The sequence below is a fragment of the Anomalospiza imberbis genome, chromosome 8 (genome assembly GCF_031753505.1).
Source record: "Anomalospiza imberbis isolate Cuckoo-Finch-1a 21T00152 chromosome 8, ASM3175350v1, whole genome shotgun sequence".
In the NCBI taxonomy this organism is placed as follows: domain Eukaryota; kingdom Metazoa; phylum Chordata; class Aves; order Passeriformes; family Viduidae; genus Anomalospiza; species Anomalospiza imberbis.
The window spans coordinates 31,885,269-31,906,086 of NC_089688.1; the positions used below are offsets into that span (position 1 = coordinate 31,885,269).

Below are 20,818 nucleotides of genomic sequence, written 5' to 3' on the forward strand. Positions count from 1 at the left end.
GAGTCTTAGTTATCCACAGCTTAAAATACTTAAGCCTTAAATAGGGGCAAAGATACCATAAAAAAAAAAAAAAAAGAAAAAGAAAAAGAAGAGGAAGAAGAAATAAACAACCCCATGCTCCTACTTCTCCCTGCTCTCTTATTTTCTGATATCAGCTTCTCTGAAACTAAAAAAAAAAATTCTGGGTAAAAAGAAGCAGGTGTCTGTGTCCAATCAGCATAAAATACTACATGAAAAAGAGGAGTTTAATCAATGAGAAGTACTTTTTAGAAATGTTCCTGAAGGGAAAAAAACTCAAGAAATTTATGCTACAATTTCTCTTCTCAGCTTCAAGTCCATATTTTTTTCTGAAGGTGTTTTATTTCCCTATGGCCACTTCAAAAACTGTTTCTATAAAATAAAAACTTATAGACTCAATCAAGTATTTATTAATTAGAATTCCTATTCAATTTCTTTGGAAAAATGATCATTCCTGAGAGATGGGTACAGTTATCACCAAGTATTCTATCAAATAATACAGCTCAAGATACCTTTCTTCAGTAACGAGTTTACTTGAAGTTTAAAAATCCATACTGAATTACTGGAAAAAGCAGATTCAAGTTATGTCATGGGAACTTAAATTATCTTCATAAGCAGGAGACTGAAGGAGCTAATGAAAATTGGAAGCCAGGGCTAAGTCTTGAGCAAAGCCTTTTTCCCTTCACAGAATATTCAAGAATAACTCCAATTCTAACCCAGTTAATGCTTCATTTGCAGCCAAATGCAAAAATATTTCTCAGTAAGCAGTGTCTTATGAGGAAAAAAAGAAAAAACAACCAACCCTTTTGGACAGAGGAAAAGAGACTTTTTTCTGTCACTCACAAATCAGTAATTCCCAAGTGTGAAAGCTGAAAAATGTAATTCAGCTAAACCAAATGAGCTGCTTATTAGGTACCCAGAAAATAATATGAAGGTTATAAATTCCTTTACAAATAATATGACTTTGCATTCTAATTCATGTTTCTATTCCAAATTAGATGTGTGCAAGGCAGAATAAAAACTTGCTCACAATATCAGTGTTCTAAAAGCCTTATTCTATAATGAGGAGAAAGATAATACTACCAAAATGTACTCAAATAAAGAAAGAAACTCCAGTCTTCTGCCACAAATCAGCTGGAGCAGCAGTAAAAATACACCAAATATCAAACCACCTCTGCTTAAATACTTTTCCATTCCCAACAGGATGATCAAAAAATATTTTACCATAGGAAGTTTGGGAGGGGGAAAAAGAAAGCATTACCCATCACAGGTATTTATAGCACCCACTGCCAGTGGGGAAGAACTAAAACACACAGGCTGTGAGTAAGTCTTCAATAATTTTGTCTTTTCCTTGTGATTTGATAATGCAGCTTTTCAAAGGGAACAAAGATGTGGAAAAACAATCATGGAACCATGGAATGGGTTGGCTTGGGAGGGACCTTAAAGCTCATCCATTCCCACCCCTGCCATGGGCAGGGACACCTTCTACTGTCCCCCGATGTCCACCCTGACCTTGGGCACTTCCAGGGATCCAGGGGCAACCACAGCTGCTCTGGCAAACCTATTCCAGTCCCTCCCCACCCTCGAAGGGAGCAATTCCTTCTCAAAATCCCAGCCATCCCTGCCCTCTGGCAGTGGGAGCCATTCCCTGTGTCCTGTCCCTCCATCCCTTGTGCCCAGTCCCTCTCCAGCTCTCCTGGAGTCCCTTTAGGCACAGGGAGGTCTCCTTTATACACAAATGCCAGTGTTTGCAGACATGGGATTGCTTCACTTGGGTAATCTTCAGTGTTTGGATTTCTCCAGCCAGGAAAATGAGGAAGGGAAAGAAACATAGTTTGACAAACGATTCACGTTTCAACCACTTTAATTATCGTATAAGTGACAAATACAAATGAATTTTATCCCTGAAGGCATAGAGCCTCAATTAGTATTATTTTATGCCATGATTTCCCTTGATGATGTTAAATTATTCCTGGTTGTACCTCTACTGCAGTTAGATCTCCAAAATATGGGCCTCTACTAACATGGTTCATGCCCTTGAGAAATCCCACCTTAATCCCGACATTCAGGCAGGACTGGGAGGAAAATCAGGGCCCACACAATTCAAGGGCACAAGAGAAGCAGATCCTGCAAAGTCTTATCCAGTTCTAAGCCTGTCCTTTTCTGGAATAAAGCACACACCAGCTGATTCACTTCATGTGCTTCAGATAATCTAAACAGGAAAAATGAAATAACCAAAACAAACCCTGAAAAGCTTTGGAAAAACTTAATTATTCTGCAAATTCTCTGAAAATTGAGGCAGTGCCAGTTACCTGGGGAGAGCCCTGAGCTTCTCAGCTGACTTTGCATCAGATGATGAGGTTGGGCAGAGAGAGGATTTTGTGTTATTCTGGGGGGGAACACCACAGCCCCACGAATATTCTGACAGCTCTAGGGTGAAATCCAGATCACTGGACGGGGGCAGCAGCCCATAGAATTGCTTGTCACCATCCCCAGAGCATGTTCACAGAATTCCAGTGGCACAGCAGTGTCTGCGAGCTGGGCCAAGTGTTTTCCTTCATGTACAGCTCTGGACAGCAGGAAAACACAGCAGCTTCAATCCCAGTGCCTTTTGCCTTTCCCAGCTGGCTGCAACCTCCTGTGCTGAGCAGCAGAGAAATCACCAGGGACCTCATTACCCACCTGGCACATCAGCCACCTGCAGCACCTGTGCCTGGTTAGAGCAAATTCCCTCTAAATATGAGTGAAATTCAGAAATCTTTATGCACTGAAACCCCAATGACAGGGACCTGCAGATCCCAGGTTTAGAAAAGTTTTAGTGCTATTAATTTTTAACTAAGTCCAGAGAAAACTGTTTTTAAATAAAAATAATGGCAAGCCCATTTTTTTTTTTTTAACAGCAGTAGTAACCCTGTGTGGTAAGGGAGTTTAGGGAATTATTGTATCTATAGTTTCAGTAGGGGTAAAAAAAAAATGGTCTAATCCAAGATTTGGGAAATTTCAGGAAGAGCTGAGTGGCATTTTTCTTCTGCTTTGCTTCCCAGTAAAAGACTCTGCCCTTGGCTTCTCTGGAGATTATATTTACAGGACACAGCAGCCATTGGTAACACTCTATTTATTTATATATATATTATTTTTATTTATCACCTCTCTATTTATTTTAGCACACTACTGGTGATGACAGGAGTGGATGGCCAAACCAGTGTGGTCTTGTGTTTAAATAAATTGAACTTCAACAGCAGCATGAAAAATAAGTAGCCAGAACCAACAGAGAACTCAGAGGTTTGCATCACAGTCGTTGGTTTGATGCCATTATATAAACAAGATGTAATAAAATAACTGAGCATTCCTCTAGAACCCCCCTGAATATCATCTGCATCCCATTTTTGTGATCATGAGGGTTTTTTCCTAGCAAAAATACCAAGGAAAGAAGCAAACTCCCTCAGTGGCTCTCCAAAGACAATGAATATGAAGGCTGCAGGTGAGAGCTCACCTTGCACACAACCCCATGGCCTGGATTGGAAAGGAACGGCCCATTCCCACTTCTGTGCTGGCTGCCTGCCACTCCCCCCAGCTGCCTTTTCCAAAGTGACTTCCTGAGCTTTCTGACCAACTTTAATACATTAAAACAAACACTGGAAAAAAAAAATAAAATTAGGAGGGCTATGCAGGTGTTTTCCCCAGAGAGATGTTTGTGCAGAGGCACGGTGGGATTTTAAGCAAGGGTGATCCCTCTTCCAGAGGGAACCATGTGGAATGGCACTGCTGATTAGAGCTCATCCCTCCTGGTCCCAGCCTTAGCCCCCCTAAGCATCAAACCCCTTCAGCTGAGGAGAAACACAAATGGAAGGGTCTGAAATGAAAGATAAAGTAAATAAACTTCAGGGATCTTTCACTGTTGGCTGGGTGCTGATATCCTGTTTATGACTCTAAGTGTTGTGCTTTATCATGCAAAGTAACATTTTTAGTCTGGGCAGACTGTAATCCAGAGAACAGCCCTAATAATAAAGTGGGAAACAGAAACACGAGAAACGGGACAATGGCATCTGGTCCTGCAAAGCACCCAAACACATTTTTAATCTGAAACAAAAGAAGCTAAACAGGATTGTATGTTAGAGAGTTCTGATTAGAAGCATTTTTTGGATGGTATAATCACTGCTTCTGAAAAAAAAACTGCCTTAGGGAAAGAGTTTCACTTGAAACCACACTTTCAATTAAGCATTGTCATTAACTACAGGCAAAAGAAAAAAGCAACTTGCTGCTAGAGCTTCCTTGCAGGACGGTTGTGAAGGGAGCAGGGAAGGGATCTGCCTCCACCTTTGCTTCCTCACAGAGTCTGGAATTGCACATCAAATCTGGAGATTTTCCTAACTAGTCCACGAACCCAAAAGTTATCCATCAAACTTCCTCCCTTCTGCAACCCCACTGTTTCCCCTCCATTTGAATGACATGAGCTGACAAAGCAGTCAGAACCGATAACTATCCACTGGTTCTCTTTATTCAGCAGCACAACCTGGAGCCATTCTCCCACTTAGGAGAAAAATTTGATGTTACCTGAATATTGAGCCTTCCTCGGTGGGCCCCGAGGCCGTAGCGCTTTGCTGTGGAGGCATGGAGCTGGAAGTCAGTAATTTTTAATGTCTCCAGACCAAGTGGAGGGCAATCTACAAAACAAAAGGTTGATTAAATTTTAATTAAACAGGAAAAAAAACCCACCCAACAAAACAACACAAAACAAACAAGTATTCAAAGTTTCTGGATGTGGGCAGTGCCAAGCTGGCTGGGTCCTCCCTGGGATAAAGGAGCAGAGCAATGCTGAGGGCAATGAGGAATGGCAGTTCTCAGAAAATCAATGAGGCAATGCAGACTTACACCGTTTGCAGGGGCTCACATAGTTATTACTGCTTGCTCCGTGCTTCAGTTTTTCACAGATATGCACAGTATTTCTTGTCAAGTGCTTTTCATGACTAAAACACCCATTTCATTTTTCTTTTTGGTGTTTTCTTTTTCATCTCTTGTTTGGATTTTTTCCCCTCCCTGTACTCATTCCAAGCTACTGTATGAAATTATGTTTCTAATTAAAATCTCTTCTGGAAACTTCAGAGTTCCTCCCATTGCACAACAGCATCTTGTTCCAGAGGTCTGGGAGCCCAGAGAGAGGTGAGCTCTGCAGAGGCGGTGATTAAACACAAACAGAGCAATTTTGAACCAAGGACCATCCCTTTAAGCCCCAAATTCTGCACATCCTTGAGGACAAAAAAGCAAATGCCATTACTTCAGCAAAGCAGTGCTTGGAGCTCTGGCTTTGGAAGTTAAGAGGTTGGGAAAAATCTGTTTCGTGATTATCAGACAAACGTTTGGCTTTTTAATCACCCACCAAAATGTCATGAGGTTATCAAAGTATGAGAGAATCGTTTATGTTGGGAAATCCCTCGAAAATCATCAAGTCCAACCATTCCCTCAGCACTGCCATGTTCACCACTATTGTCCCCACATGCACACCTCTGTTAAATCCCTCCAGGGATGGGGGCTCTGTCCCGGACAGTGGGAATGGACCTGACTGTATTTAACTTTCAGGTGGTATTTAACTTTCAAGTGCAGTTTTTTGCATTATTAGGCACAAACTGGCAATGTTTGAGATGTCCCAGACTCCTCCTCAGTTCACAACAAACTAAAATCCCACAGGAAAAATGTTACAGGCTGTCAATTCATGTTGCTGTTTCTTTGGTCATCCTTAGGAAGTTCTCACAAAAATCCAGGGCCAAATGTCTCCTTCAGAGGTAGTAAAGATAAAATGTAAAAATTAACATATTTTCTAAAGTACCAACAGTGATCTTAATGCTACATGAGAGCTGAAATGTAGACAGCTCCTCATTTCAAAGAGCTTTCAATTCAATTATCCAAAACAGAGAAGAAACAGGATGTGTAATGGAAGCCAGGGGAAGGAATAGCTGGGAGGATTTTGGGTTGATTGTCTGATTGTTTTAATTTCATTTCCTTATAGAGTGTTGCATCTTTCATCATACTCCAAGTGGAAGTCTCAGGCTCTGACAGATCTCTACTGGGAGTAAATCACATTGTTGGGAACTGCCTGCCTTTTTTAACAAGTTTGGTCCTCAAGACAGGTTTGGAAATCAGTCTCATGGTGCAATCCTGAGAATGCTTTGGCACTTTGGTGTATAATCTGTGAACAATCTCAAATTCCCCTGAAGTTACCCAGAACTACCTGTGCCAGGTCTGAGCTGAAAATAAAGGCGAGCCAAAAAATAAAAGCAAGCTGGTTTTGCATGCTCACTTCATAAAATATCATTTAATTCAGCATTTATGCTGCTCCTACCAAAGCTACGTTGAGATCTACAGGTACTGCTGGGAGTTACAAAATAAAAGTTGAAAAGTCTCTGTGTTTCACATCCTGTTCTCTGCAGCCAAACTGCAGCAAAGGCTCACGGAGCTACCCCAGGTGTCACATCCCTGCTCCATGGGATGCACAGGCACAGTCCCAATCTGTTGGAGCCCTGGATGCTGAGAATTCCAGACTTTCTGTGCTGCCAGGCACTGACCCCCAGGAGAACACTGCATTGACCTGAGGCCGTGGAGAAGGCTTCCAAAATGAAATGACAGAACTGGGATTGTGGGGGTGGAGTTTGGATAGAAGTGTGTGATATCATAGGGTGGGAAAATTAGAGTTTCAGGGTTTAGAATACAGTAATATATATAAAGCAAGATGGAAGTTTTAGGGCCAAGGCTGGTCCTTCTTCTTCACCTTCTTCTCCATGGGTTTGGGTGGTTTTGTGTAATTGGATAAAGTCCACATTGCAGGGCATGGGTGGTTGGTTATTGGGTTAAAAGTGAAAATAATTTAGGTGTCATTTATTAATTACACAGTTTATCCTTAAAAGGCCTTGTAGAGAGAGAGATGCAGCTCCATTTTTAGTTTGTTGGAGTGAAGGGCTGTGGAACTCAGGGTTTGTGAGACTGTGACATAGATAAGAACTAATAAATATCTGAGTCCCAACAAGAAATACCCTCTCACACAGTTAATCCCAACCTTAGAGGAAAAAAGAAGCAAAGAATCTGCACCTACCCACCACTGCTCTTAGCTGTGCAAAACCCCATTTTGTTGAAACCTGTAGGAAATGCACTATTTTTGAGCCTGGCAGCTGCCTGTCAGAGCAGTTCGGTGGCATTCACCTGCCCATGCAGGTATGAGAAGCTGGTTTAGTTTTATTCAGAGTGAAATGTTATTAATTCACTATAAAGCTGCAGAATTCCTGGGTTGCCTGTGGATTTAGGCTGCAAGATGGGTATTTCCAGGCTGAAAAAAAAATGCCCAGAGTGTTTTGGTGTTTATCTCTGTTTCTAGAGAAATTGAAGCTTACTAATAAGTGTTCGTATGGATCTCAGAGAAAGGTGCTTGACTGCTCTTTATTTCTCAAGGATGAATTGTGTTGTCTGTGGATGCATCAGATTACCAGGCTAATATTAGGAAATGCTCAATACAGCAGGAGCTGTCAATGAAACCAAGACTGGGCTGTGTGAGCAGGCAGGGACTACAAGAGGCAGAACAGGTAACTCTGATGGAAACCCTGCAATGTTCACAACACTCTCCTTTCCCAGCCTGCTCAAGCCTCACCATATTCCAAGTGAAATCATAAAAATCTTTACCATCAATTCAATAGTATCCTGGAATTTATTTTTGCAGTTATTCATATAAATTAATAGGAGAACACCTGCTTTCTCTAGACTTTAAGCTGTGACTTCAATAACTAATCATATTATTTCTTTTTTTAATCTTGGTAAGAAAAAAACTGAATATTTTGCTTCAATACTTGACTGAAAATTAATGAAAATACTTTCTTCCACTCTTGGCTCCTCTTTCTCTAGTAGACATCCCAAACTTGGAGCAGAGCAGCAGGATTTGCATTTGAAGACCTTTAGATATTTCCACCTGTGTAACCCTGCATGGGGATGATATTCTTGGAATCATCAAGACTATTTTTCGCAGCAGCTTGGATGTATGGGATTCATGCAGTTTTCCACAAGAGAAGACTTCTGATTTTTCTTTAAAATAAAATTATGTTTTCTACTTTTTTATTCTATATTTCTATTTTTAATAGATAGAAATATAGAATAAAAATGGAAAATATTTCTAATTTTTATTTCTATATTTTATTCTATTTTTTATTTTCTATTTCATGCAGTTTTCCACAAGAGAAGACTTCTGATTTTTCTTTAAAATAAAATTATGTTTCCTATTTACAGCCATAATATTTGAATATTAACACTCTAGGAACATGAATGTTTTCCACATGTACAGAATTCCAACATCAATAAAGGGATGAAAAAAGGAGCATGTAGACCAAAACAACAATGTGTAATGTACAGAGATGGTGGGGACAAGTTTTTCAATATAGCCTCTTCTGAGTACCTCAAATTTACTCATTATAATACAACAAAATCCACCTGAAGTTGCCATATCACTACTGGAAAAAAAAAAAAAAGAGTCATACCAAGAATTTAATTTTGGATAGATTATTTTGTTGGGGTGTGTGTCCCCTGTTTCTTACAGCTACTGGAGATAACCGGGACAGCCTAGTTTTGAAAAAAATACAGGAAAAGAAACTGAATTATGGCATTCATAAAAACTTTGTAAAGTATTGCTCTAATACATTTTATTTAACTTGAAGAAATATTTCATGAAACAATGAAAATTTCCACCCAATCAGTAGGACTGTCTTAATGATTTTGTACTCCATGCCAGTTTGAAAAAACCTTGGGGAAGCCACAGAAATTGGACAGCAGGAATGACCAGAGATTGTGTGAATCCATTGCATAATGGATTCAGCTGGAAATGACCCAGTTATTTGGTTTTTTTCCTTAACCAGCTGAAAAATTAATCATTATAAAATACAGGGAATTCAGCTGTGGCTTTGAGACATTGAAATACACGTCCTGTGTATATAAGAACTTAATAAATAAATGCACCTACAGAATTCCTGGTTTAGAGAGATAAAAAGCAAACATTAGGCTTGAAGGTGCAGGGAAGGGGCTGTTGTGGACATTTCTTCCCTCCTGGTCTATATTCAAGCATGGTTTTGTGTGTGATTTGCAGCCACGGATAGGTATTCACTTTAGAAATGAGCATTAATAAGATGTCTGGATCAAATGAATTAATTCCAGTAAAATACAATAACATTTGTCTGTGGAAGTGTGTTCTTGTGAGGCTTTCAGCCCAGAACAGCTTCCCTGCAGCAATGCTAAATGGCCACATCTCAGTGTCCAGTGTCGTCAATTCTTCTTCCCCCAGGAGTCCCAGCAGGGCACCAAGGCAGTTCTGGTACCTGGGCACTGGGGGAAACCCCTGGCCCTTAAAATCAGCAGGAGAAACACTCGGGAATCAGCTCAGGCTCGACCTCATCTCTTGAAATCTGAATTTACCTCTTATTCTAGGTTTGCCTACAGCAAGAACAATACCTGGATGTGCAGCTGAGCTCCCTCCTCAAGCCAGCAGGGGCTCACTTTGCAATCTCAGTGGCTGGGGATATTTGAAAGCAGTTTCATCCTCGTGATGGCTTTGTCCTATTGCTGCAGCATCTGCAATTGAAGCTCTGGTCAAAACCCCACCTTTTGCAGAGCCAGCGTGGTTTCCTTCACTCCTGCAGGATAATTCCAGCTGCTGTGCTGCAGTTTCACCTGTTCTGTATCACACAGCTGTATTAGCAGGCAAGGAAAACACTTGTGCTCGTCTCTGTTGCCTAAATTGCTAATTTATTTTATTTCTTCTGGTCTAAATAAAGAATGGCATGTAAGTCCAGACTGCCTTTATGGCTCTTGTATCTAATAAAGATGCATTTAGGAAATCATTCTGTCCTCCTCTTCCAGAGGCAAAGCAGACGAACAATTCTTTTACTTAAAGAGAATTTTCATCAATTTTGGAATATTTCAAATGGAAGGGCAGAGAGAAGCATCGTGTTTCCTCTTCAGCCCACATCCTAAGAGCCATACCTGTAACCCTCTTCAATTCCTGCTGGTCTAACTCCTCATGAGCAGAGATACTGGGATCTGAAAAGGAGAAATATCAGCTTTGTGCTTCTCACAATCTCCTATCCCAGGGGAGATACGGGATTTAAGTCTTGTTTAAACAAAGCACTTCAACAAGCACTTAAGAGGCAAAACTGTCAATTTACCTAAAGATAAAGGTAAATTAAGCTCACAAATAAGTGTATATTTTGTGGGAATTAAGACTTTAAGGCTCATTATACTGCGCATACTGTTCTTAGGTCTTGATGGTCTTGCACAAAAATTTCTTAATGAGGCCAATATCATAAATTTTGCCCTAGCAGCTAAATTTAGAGGTTTTCCCATGAAAAGTGTGGTTGATTATTTATCTTCCAACAGCAGAAACTTTTAATGGGAACTCTGGCAGTCTAATTTCTGTGGCTAAACTTATGCTTAGGTCACAGGTATGCAAAATACTTTAATACTGCAATGCACCTGCAAGGTGAAATAACAGTAAAAGCACATTTCTGACAACCTTCACCTTGCTGAAAATGTCTTTTGATTATGTTTCTGCTATGGACAGCATTTGTAGGGGCTGAGTTCAACAGAATAAAGTTTTCCATTTTCTAAATAATTTGTTATGTGTATGTTACATAAATAATTTATATTTATTTATGAGGGCATGTGGGGGGGTGGAAATTTGGTCTCTAAATGTTGCTGTTTTGATGATGTGATCATGGAAGTGTGAAATTCCCACAGATGTTCATGACTCACACTCCACAGTTGCTATGGCCCAGCTCTTCCCTGGAAAAATGTCCATGGATTTCAGTCTGAGTGGTTTTCTGACTGCTCATATCTGAAGTGTTGCTAACAACAATAACAAGTTTCTTTTCTGGCCTGAATTCAGGCCACCAGCCACCCTACACCCCAGATCATTTGAAGCAGCATCTTGGGCCAGCTTAAAGATCCCTAAACACCCTTTGCTTTTATTCACTTTTTCTGAAAAACTCATTCCCAGAGCACTGTGAGAGAAAAGCAAGCAAAGTGCACTTACAACAAATCCCCTGCACAGAAGCTGAAATACTGAATTACAGTCCCAGGCCAAAGATCAAATCAAGAATTAAGGAGATGCTAACATTTCCTATCCTAAGACCACATTAATTATTGGCTAATGTTGCACTGAAGCTGTATATTTTTCCAGAACAAGCACCAAATGCTGCATTGAGGTCTACAACATCAGGGGCTTCTCTCAGGAGGAAATATTTATCACAGCACTGCAACCTACACTTGTGTTTGCTCCTGAAGATTTAAAAAGAAATAAAGAATAAATGAAGAATTCTCTGGGTTCTTTAGGTCAGGTCTGACATGAAACCAAATGAGATTCCAAAAATACACTTTTTCATTTTCTCTCATTAACTTTTCACATTTTTGCTCTCTCACAAGCCCAGGTTGTGGCTGGCTCGAGATGCAATGAAACATTTAGCAGGAAGAGCTTCTATTATTGCTGGCACAGCTGGAGGCAGCAGTTTCCAGAGTGCCTGGGAGTTTTGTGGCCAAGCCTTGAGACTCAAGAGGTTCATCTAAACTCCAGACATCACACTCACTCCCTGAGCTGCCTTCTGCTGCCACCAGCCTGGCACAGGATGGGATTTGTGATGTGGCACAAGGTACCCTCCAATTTGTACCCGCATCTGCAAAGATCTCCCCTCTCTCTACAGAGAAAGTATTTAATTTAATCACTCTGAAGAAAACATATTTTCTTAAGTGGCCAAAAGAACCCAGCCTGAAAAATATCGTATCAGCTCTTAACTTTTTTTATTATGAGCTTTGACAAAGGCTGAATTCTGGGCTATGAATTTTAAAATGTCTTCTCTGGTGTTTTTTTTCTGAAGCACAGGGTGAAGAGTTTCTGTAATTCCAGCTAAAGCCACAAAACTGAGTACAGCCATCAAAAATGAGAACCATTCTTTTTTTTTTTCCAGAGCCAAACAAACAGACTTAGCCAAAAAAAATGAAGAACAAAACTGAGACAGACCACTTGCACAATGGCTGGGTTTAGGACAAAAATTACCATTAAAAACACATCTTCATGCCAGAGATAGCTAAAAATACCAGGTCACTGAGGTGTACTGCAAGAGCAGAGATTCTACACTCAGAGCATTAATTGTAGCCATCAAAAATAAACATTAAAACTTGGAATGCTATTAACAAGTATAAAACCAAGAACAGAAACAACTCTGATCTTAAGATACAACCCTGGCTCAATAAATGAGACATCTTAAAAGTGCTCAAGTTTAACCATATTAGCAATCCAATTTGAGTGCATTTTACCAAAAATAGGATAAATCTGTAAGGAGTTGTATGAGTATAAAACTGGCTCGTGGTGCAATTATTCCCCTCTCCCTCCATGAGAGCTGTAGTAGGAATTTTATACAGCAGTAAATATATCCAATATAGCCATAGTTGGTATAGAACATTCACTGGGCAGAGTGACAACATAGTCATGAAATTCCTTAAACATAAATAAACTGGAAAGTATACATAACTCCTGGTCCTAGAAATACACATTTACTGAGCATTCGGGCTGTTTTTTTGAGGATTTTGCAACACAGCCATGATTTTGGGGAAAAAACCCCATGGATTTGAGGTGGCCCAAAGGAATTATACAAGTGGGAAGACACAGGAAAGGGGCTGTAAATGCTCCACTCTGAGAATCAGAACTCCTCACCTGGGGCTGACACACACAAGAACAGCTTCAGAAATCCTCTGGAAAAACCTAATTCCACTGGAATAAGTGGCACTACCCTGATATCACCCAGCTTTCACCTTCCCACCCTCCCCACACACACATGGAGCAGGAAAAACCTGAGAAACTGTAAAGTTCTCATTAGTAGCGACGAGCCATTAAATTTCATCCCCACTGCTACAGTCACCTCCACTCCCAAGTGCTAAATTTACACTTGAGAAGGACTGAAATCAGCAGCTTCCCAGTCACTTCCACTTAATGTTATTCAAATTTTAATCCAGTTAAACTCCAGCACAGACAAAACTATATTTTTTTACTTCTCAACAAGGCGGAAAATGAGCTGGAAATGAGACTGAAACAGACGCGTGAAGTTCCTTCGATGATGTAGCTCAAAGCCTAGCAGGAGTAAATCCTGGATGCGGATAGAATCACTTGGCTCTTCAGTTTTGGGTTTCCTAGGCTGTTTTCTACCCCTTTAGCTGTCTGACTTAGCTCCTGATGCAAGGCAGGAAGCTCCAGAGCCACGCTGATGAAGAGCACAAGCTGTGCCTTTAGGCAGCCGAGAGTCATTAGTCAGCTGAGAGCTGAGATGTCATCTTTCATATTTTTATTATTAAAGTTAAAAATGCTCAAATTGCCAACAGAGTGCAGACTTGCAGCAGTCCATATCTGCTGTGAGACCTGGGTGAGGATCATCCTTCTGACCTGATCACCAGTCCTCCTCTGCTGCCTTGGGGAAAACTCATCCTTTGGATGGATGAAATCCTTCCATGCTTCGGATTTCAAGTCTTCCCAACAACAACGTGCTGTTCCTCAGTGCTGACATGAAAGTTTGAACACACGGCTGCAAACGCAGCTCCATGCACAAGCAACACCCTCAAAGATGGGCTGGGGTTGCCACGCCAAGCCTCACCCCTTGGAATTGCCACCCCTTCTCCTGCAGCAGCACTGGGAGCATCGCAGGGAGGCTCTGCCCCAGCCCCAGCATCCCTCAGAGCTGTCGCCCTGCTCTCCCTCCCTGCCCAGCCCGCTGCCAGGCTGCACATCTGGGATAAATACTCGACCTATATAAGGAGCCTGTGACAGGAAATACCTCAAACCAATCCAGCTTGCTTTTAAAACCTTTTATAAAGTGTAAGGTCGGAGTTTTATGAAGACCTGGTGTGTCTGCTCTAGCAAGTTTAGACATTTATACACTTTTCTTTTCTTCTAGCATCACATCTGCTGTTATTATTTCACAGGATATAATAAGAGAAATTAATAAACCTAAACACTTCTCATAAGGCACAGAATTTTTCATAGTGCCTGGAGCTGTTGCTCAGGCAGTGATTCCAGAGGAAAGCTGTGTGGTTACAGCAAACTGGAACTCAAGCTTTGTACTCCTTCCCAACCCTTAAAAAGGAATCAGTTTGTAAGTTCTAGAGCAGAGTAAAAGAAAAAATAAGTTTGGTTGGGTTGTCTGCTTCTCACTTAATTACTCTTTTTTTATTTAACTGGTTATTCATTTGATAGACTGTGTATTCTTTGAATACATGTAATTCTTTGAATTCTTGGGTGTTCTTTGATACACAGCTCTAAGACAGCACTAAAATGTCAGAAGTAACTTATACATTTAAATTCCCAAAGTGGAATACTGTTTCAGTGGAGGGATAAAAAATTGGCCAGGTGCACATAGAAAATAACCAGAGGTTCTTTGGATAAATCCACAAGTGCAGAAAAGCAAAAGATTTAGGAACTCATATAACAGAGCTTTCTTGTTTTCTTTAAAGCCCACTATGTCCAAGCTGTTGCACCCTGAGAGCAGAGGATTTAAGAGTTCAAAGCATCAAGAAGCAACATTTCAAAAAATATCTAAATCTCTGAGATCTGAGAAAATCAGATCCAGGCCTGGATTGAAGTGTGAATACCCTCTTTTATTAAAAAAAAAAATAAATAAATAAAAAACACCAAAAAACTAACCAAACCAACAACAAAAAAACACCACAGCCCAAACTAAACCCCAGAAATAAATAAAAAAGAAAAGAGGAGTGGAATTGTAAGGGTGCATGACAGAGGCTTCCCTTGGGAAGAGGTCTCTAATTGGCATTTGGGCTCACTCAGGGGACACAAACCCCACGCCAGCACAGGAATCCCACTGGAGAACATGGAAAATCCAAGGGCAGAGCCCAGCTTGCAAGGGAAATCAGTTCCTCCCCAAAGTAATTTTAGAGGAAGGCATGATTCTTAAGGAGCTCAGAAAGCCCCCTCTGCAGCCAGGCTCTCCCTTCCCCTCATTTCAGCAGGTGTGATTCCCTGAGTCTCTGCTCACCTCCCCAAGGACTTCAGCTCTCAGGTGACTTTTTAGCTTTCATATGTCCATTGTGAAGGTGACATTTGGACACACCAGAGTCTCTCTGTTCAACTTCCCCCTCCCTGCCCACCTTCAAACCAATCATGGAAAAGTCAGCTTTTGGAAATAAAGAAAGAAGTTTTAAAATGCCTCAAGCCCAAGCAAGCACCAGGAATCTGTGGATTTAAAAGCTTGGTAATTACCTTTTAAATTCTGAACACTCAGCAGTTTCTCAAGGCTCTGAGATTCCTGTCTGCAGGAAGAGAAATGCTAAAATTGAGCAGGACATTGCTTGTGGGTATCTCTGGGAGGATTGTAGGGAAGGTTTGGAGTGAAGCTGGGAAGTTGGTGTGAAGCTCCAGCTCCAAGCTACGGAGCAATGGAGATAAAGCAGTTCAAGCAAGGTTCAGACAAATATCTCCAAGGGTGGGCACCTCTCCAGCCCAAATGTTCAGAGCTCCCTTCTCCCTACTCCAGCTTCCTATGGTCACGCAGCAGCCTGTGAAAGATTCCCAAAATTCATTCTGTCCAAACATCTTTTCTGCTTTGTTTAACAATTCAGCTGTGGTCCAGCAAAGGCTCGTAATCACAGGCTTCACATTTAGCACATTGGAGGCCTCACTGGTTCAAAGCAAAGTGTGTCAGGAGCTCCACGTGAATTGGAATATGAGTTATTAGTGAGTATAAAACTCACTGCATTCCCCTCTGCCTGCTCCAGGCTGAAAGCCCCAAAAAAAAAAAAAAAAGCCCAAAAATCCAAGCTGAAGGCAATGCATTTCCCAGCCTATGGAAGCAAGGAAGAATGCATGCTCAGGAGTGCATTCAGATAAAATCTAATTTTTATCAGTTGCCCAGTGAGGTTTGACATCCTTTTCCTCGAGAAAAGTGCCCACATTGCCACCAAGACATTTATTTGCACTGCAAAACATCAATGTGTTAATGTGAAAAGTTCAGGTTATGATTTGGGACTTACTAACTCCAGTGCTGCCTTGGAGAGTCCAGCCTCCTCCCTATCCACAAGAGCCAAAAGTATTTGCTAAGTACAGGTATTCTGCACTTGAAAAGCCACGGAATAGGGAAAACTTCAAGGCAAGCGTCCCTGAGCATAAAACTCCTCATTTTTCTACTTCCTAATTGGAAAGGGAAAAAAATCTGGTTCAGGATTAATGAGCAGAAATATGGAAAGAGTCACAGAGGAAAAGTTCTGTGCTATTTTCTGTCCACTTTTTCAAGGAGTTCTTGTGGCATTTTATCTGCACTAACTCCATACTAGCACTTTTTTACCATATTTTTTAAAGTTTCCCATTTTATTCCTCTTGCAAGATGGCAAGGGGTCTACTTGTCTGATTGCCATTTGACTGGCACTCAAGCACCAAAAAAGCCAAGTACATGTTTGGAGTGTGGAACAAATCAGATGTGTCTGGAGGATTTTGGATTCCACATGCTGCCAGCCTCAGACCCCCCAGCCCTCATTCCTGCAAGCTGGGAATTTAGCCATTTTCTTTGGGGCTCATGCCTTTCATCCATCTCTTGGCTTCTGCAGTCCCTGGACTCACTTTGTCAGCATTTTCAAAGGTCTTTGGAGGAACACTCAGAGATCACTCACGTTTCTGGTTCTGTGTATGATTCCCCAATCCTTTGTTCCACTACCAGATGGAATCAAGGTTTTTGGGGTCCCTTTTTGTCACTGCCATGTATCTCATGAAAGGCAAAGGAGCTGATCTGAGCCACTCATCTGGGGCACCTGCAGGAGTTCTGGACTGCAGTCCTCTACTGGGATCCAAAATTATCCAGAGGAGCCTGAGGAACAAAACATCCCCCAGGAGATCTGCCAGACACTTTTTCCTTTGTTTTAGCTCAGGTGTGTGCAGGGCCTGGCTACTCCTCTCCTCATCCTCTATTCCCCAGCAGCATAAGAGCTCTGGCCTCACCTGGGGGAAGCCTCCTGCTCCAGGGACATGCACTGAAGGCTGGGACACATCCCCATGTTCTTGAGTCAGCTCCACCCTGGAACAAATCCAAATCCACTCCAGAGTTACCATGGGAAATTCCAGCCTCCCATAAAAAGAAAACCACTAAATTTGTGATACATGAGAGAGTCAGGAAGAAATCATCTTCGGGAAGCACTCAAGCCCCATAACCTAAGCAAGAAAATCAGATTTAGGAAGGACTATCAGCCACTGTCTGGATGAGCTGCTGAAGTCCAAAAGAAAGAATTGACATGAACAGAGGGCTCTGGTGCTTTATCCAGCTGAGTCCCACTGTAAAACTTTCAAAATTCCCATATTTTAAAGTTTATAACTATAGATATACACATAATACTTTACTATCAACTTCATGGAAGATCTCAGTTGGACTTGGTCTTTGGGATTCACGTTGATTGTAGGAGAACAATTTTGCCAGGTACATACCTTAAATAATTTACCAGTAGCCCCAGGCTGATGTACAGTCACAAACAGACAGACAGGTCTGTCTGGCAATTCATTAAAAAAAAAAGTAAACCACAAAACAAATCTGTAAGTAATTAACCCCCTCCATAAAAAATGCTCAATTAATCACTTCCAGTATCCACTTTGAAAGCAATATTTTCTATGTCAGTAGCTAGAAGCTACAGAGCAGATACAGCGTGTAGCAGAAAGTAAAGACATGCAACTATGATCTATGTTTAATTTATGTACACAACTTTTACTGTGCTCCTTGCTTGGCATGTTGGATGCAGCAGCACTTTTGCAATTACAGCATCCTGCTAATGCTTGTGTGAAAGCAGGAGCAAAAATCTATTACTTACTCTTATTTATAGACCTGTACAGTTACAGGTAAATAACCACAAAGAAACAGAAGATTAATCCCATATCTGGGTACTTTCACTCCTAAATCAACTCAGCTCCAGCCATGAGCCACAGCCACTGGAAGTCACTGTGGTCCTCTGAAGATTCCCAGCTTTTTTTCACTTTTCTGCAATGTCAAATCCCAGCAAGGCAGCCCCACAGAGCCCAGGCAGGGCAGGTTTGGGGGGCATTCACATGTCAGAACAGGAAAAGATTCACTCTTCCTAAACCAAGACTAAAATGAGTTTTTTCACTTCAGACAAAGTAGTATTATCTCATGTAATTCTTTGAAATGTATTGTTATAAAATAGGATTCAAAGTGTATTGGGGCTGATTCCCATTTATAAGACAGATCCTTTAAACATCCCTCCAGAATCAGGAAGTCACTTTAAAGCCTTTTTCTGTTTGCAAAAATGATGTAAATCACTGAGCAATCGAGAAATGAAGCCTTTGTCTTTCCTTGTCTCCATTTAACCCTTCATAAGATGGATGTTCCAAAACACTGGGATGTTCCCCACCAGGAGGGAAGCATTTCATGTCCAGAAGAGGACTTTAGATATCTATCAGCAGACTCACCAGAACATCCTTTGTAATTCAATTCGGGCAGGGCTGGAGGGATTAACAGCTAAACCCAAGTGCTCTGAAGATGCCTTAAGTGACCCACACACACTCCTTCTCACAGGCACTCTGACTCCCTGAGTCACCATCTGGCATCTCTTCATTATCCTTGTTTTTCTCACCTTTTTTTCGTTGCCATTTTTAGCGATGTGTAGAAAAGAGAAACAGTTTTCCCTTTACATCTGTCAAGATGATTTAGCACTGCCTGGCACATGCGTGAGGAATAAAAAGCCTTGCTCCTCTCTGATAGTGCTCCCTCCCTTCCAGCACACAGCAGACATCCAGAATACCCTGTTCTTGCTCACACCAGTTTGTTAAAACCACAGGGCAATGGAATCATAAATGTTCCTTTCGCTGTGCCACAAGGAAATTGTAAATGTGGTGGCATCAGAGGTAATGAATTAACGTTGCAGTGTGTTTTACTAATGGTTTGATGTAGGTGTTTCTCATTGCTTGATTAGATATGCAAACACCCCACCAAACACCTTTTGAGGCTGAAATAGCCAGAAAAAGGCTCCAGAGGAGCAAGATTTGACCCTGAAAGATGCAGGAATTTGTGGCTCAGGAACCCTCATCAGGAAAATAATCACAGCAGCAGTGGTGGAGACCTGTCTTTGGGCTGGCCATTTTCCTCTGAACATCCTCATTTCATTTCCCAGGCACTGAATTTACAAGTTCATTTTAAAAGGCAAGTAATTTTGACTACATCAGAGCTTTACTTGTTCCCATTTTCCTGGAGCACCCAGTGTTAAAGGCACAGATTTATATTTCCATAGACCAAATTATCCCACAAGACATCACCTCACTAGAGGCCTGACAAGAAGACCAAATCTAGAGCATCCTTTGCAAAATATCAATAAAATCACAAGCAACCACTGTGTGAATATGACACTTATATCCCAACTCTGTACTCAGACCACCAGTCTTTTTGGTAGTTTGCTTTTTACACAGTGAATTGGGCAAGACTTAAAAATCCCAGCTCAGACACTGAAAATTCAGGAAATTGCTTCTTCTGCACCACAGCTTCTACTTCCACCACTTCATCTTTCTGACAGATTTGAAGTTCACGTAGCTGACAGAAACTTCATTCCAAACCCAAAAGAAATGAGTGAAATTTGGTTGTGAGCCATGGGATTGACTTGTCTAGCCAGCTCACTGAACAGATAATAACATTAAACCCCAAGACTGAATTCACCTAATGAGTGTCTCATAATTTGCTGGCATTTCAGGGACAGCTCTAGGCTCAGGTTGAGACTATTAAAATCTATTCAGTGAAATCATCCCCTTTTTAAGGACATGTTTTTAAAGAGACATTTTTCTCACCTTAAACATGGGGTTGAATTCAGAAATGGCTGCTGGAAGAATTATCTTTGAAAGTGTTTTTTTTTTGGCATAATCAAATGTGTTTATTCCCATTTTTTTCCTCTCATGTTACATTATTCATTGAAGCCATGGGTAAGGAAAGATGCTAATCAAAAAGATTTGGCCAATTTTGAGGGTATTGCTCATTATTCATTCTTAGTCATCCCTTGTCCTCTTTTGTTGTGACATTCTTTAAAGGACGGGCTCTTAAATGGAATAGTGAACATTACATTATTCTGCATATTTTAAAAAGGCTGAGGAGAAAATAGAGGCTGGTAGATGAAAGAAAGCTCATTAAAAGCCACATTGCTTGTCACATATGGCAATTAGGATGCAATACAGGTCATATTAAAATTCATGGGATACCCACCTAGGGCCAGGAAGTCCATTCTTAGAAGTCCCTATTATGAGAAGTTTAAGCAAAAGCTTTAAAATGAAAATTTGTGTTCTAGTCAGAGGAGAGCTCCACTTTGGGCTGCTCAGAGAAGGAAGGTTTAAGAGAGGGGACACAAAAGGACTGGAGAAGAGCAGCACTGGTGGTTTCCCAGCACATGAGAAATTCTGTGCTGCTGTATCCTGGTGACCAGGTCTCAGTGCTTTCAGCTGTCAGTTCAATGCTTTATGTGTCACTCTGTCATTTCTTCTTTCTAGTGAACAAAATCACCACTCAAATGCCAGTAACACCCCAAACCTGTCATGTTTTTAACTTCACACACTCCCCAGATCTTCGCCCCCATTTCACACCAAAATATCTCCAGCTTTTCCTGAATGACATCCCTGTGATTCAGCTTTCCCTCCTCATTCACTCACTGATCTCTCTCCAAGCTTTCATTGTCTTGATAAACATCTCAATTAAAGTACTATTGGTCTATTTTTATAAATTCAGAATCTCTCTGCTGGATTATTTCCATGTTTGCC

At 41.1% G+C, this 20,818-nt stretch overlaps 1 protein-coding gene across 1 annotated transcript in view; it reads right to left on the reverse strand.

Moving 5' to 3' along the window:
* Positions 1-20,818, reverse strand: part of CPXM2 (carboxypeptidase X, M14 family member 2) — a 68,501-nt gene that overhangs the window by 43,361 nt on the left and 4,322 nt on the right. The window contains exon 2 of the mRNA XM_068198277.1: positions 4,573-4,682. Within this exon, the coding sequence (XP_068054378.1) occupies positions 4,573-4,682 (110 nt within the window). The remainder of the gene's footprint in view (positions 1-4,572; positions 4,683-20,818) is intronic.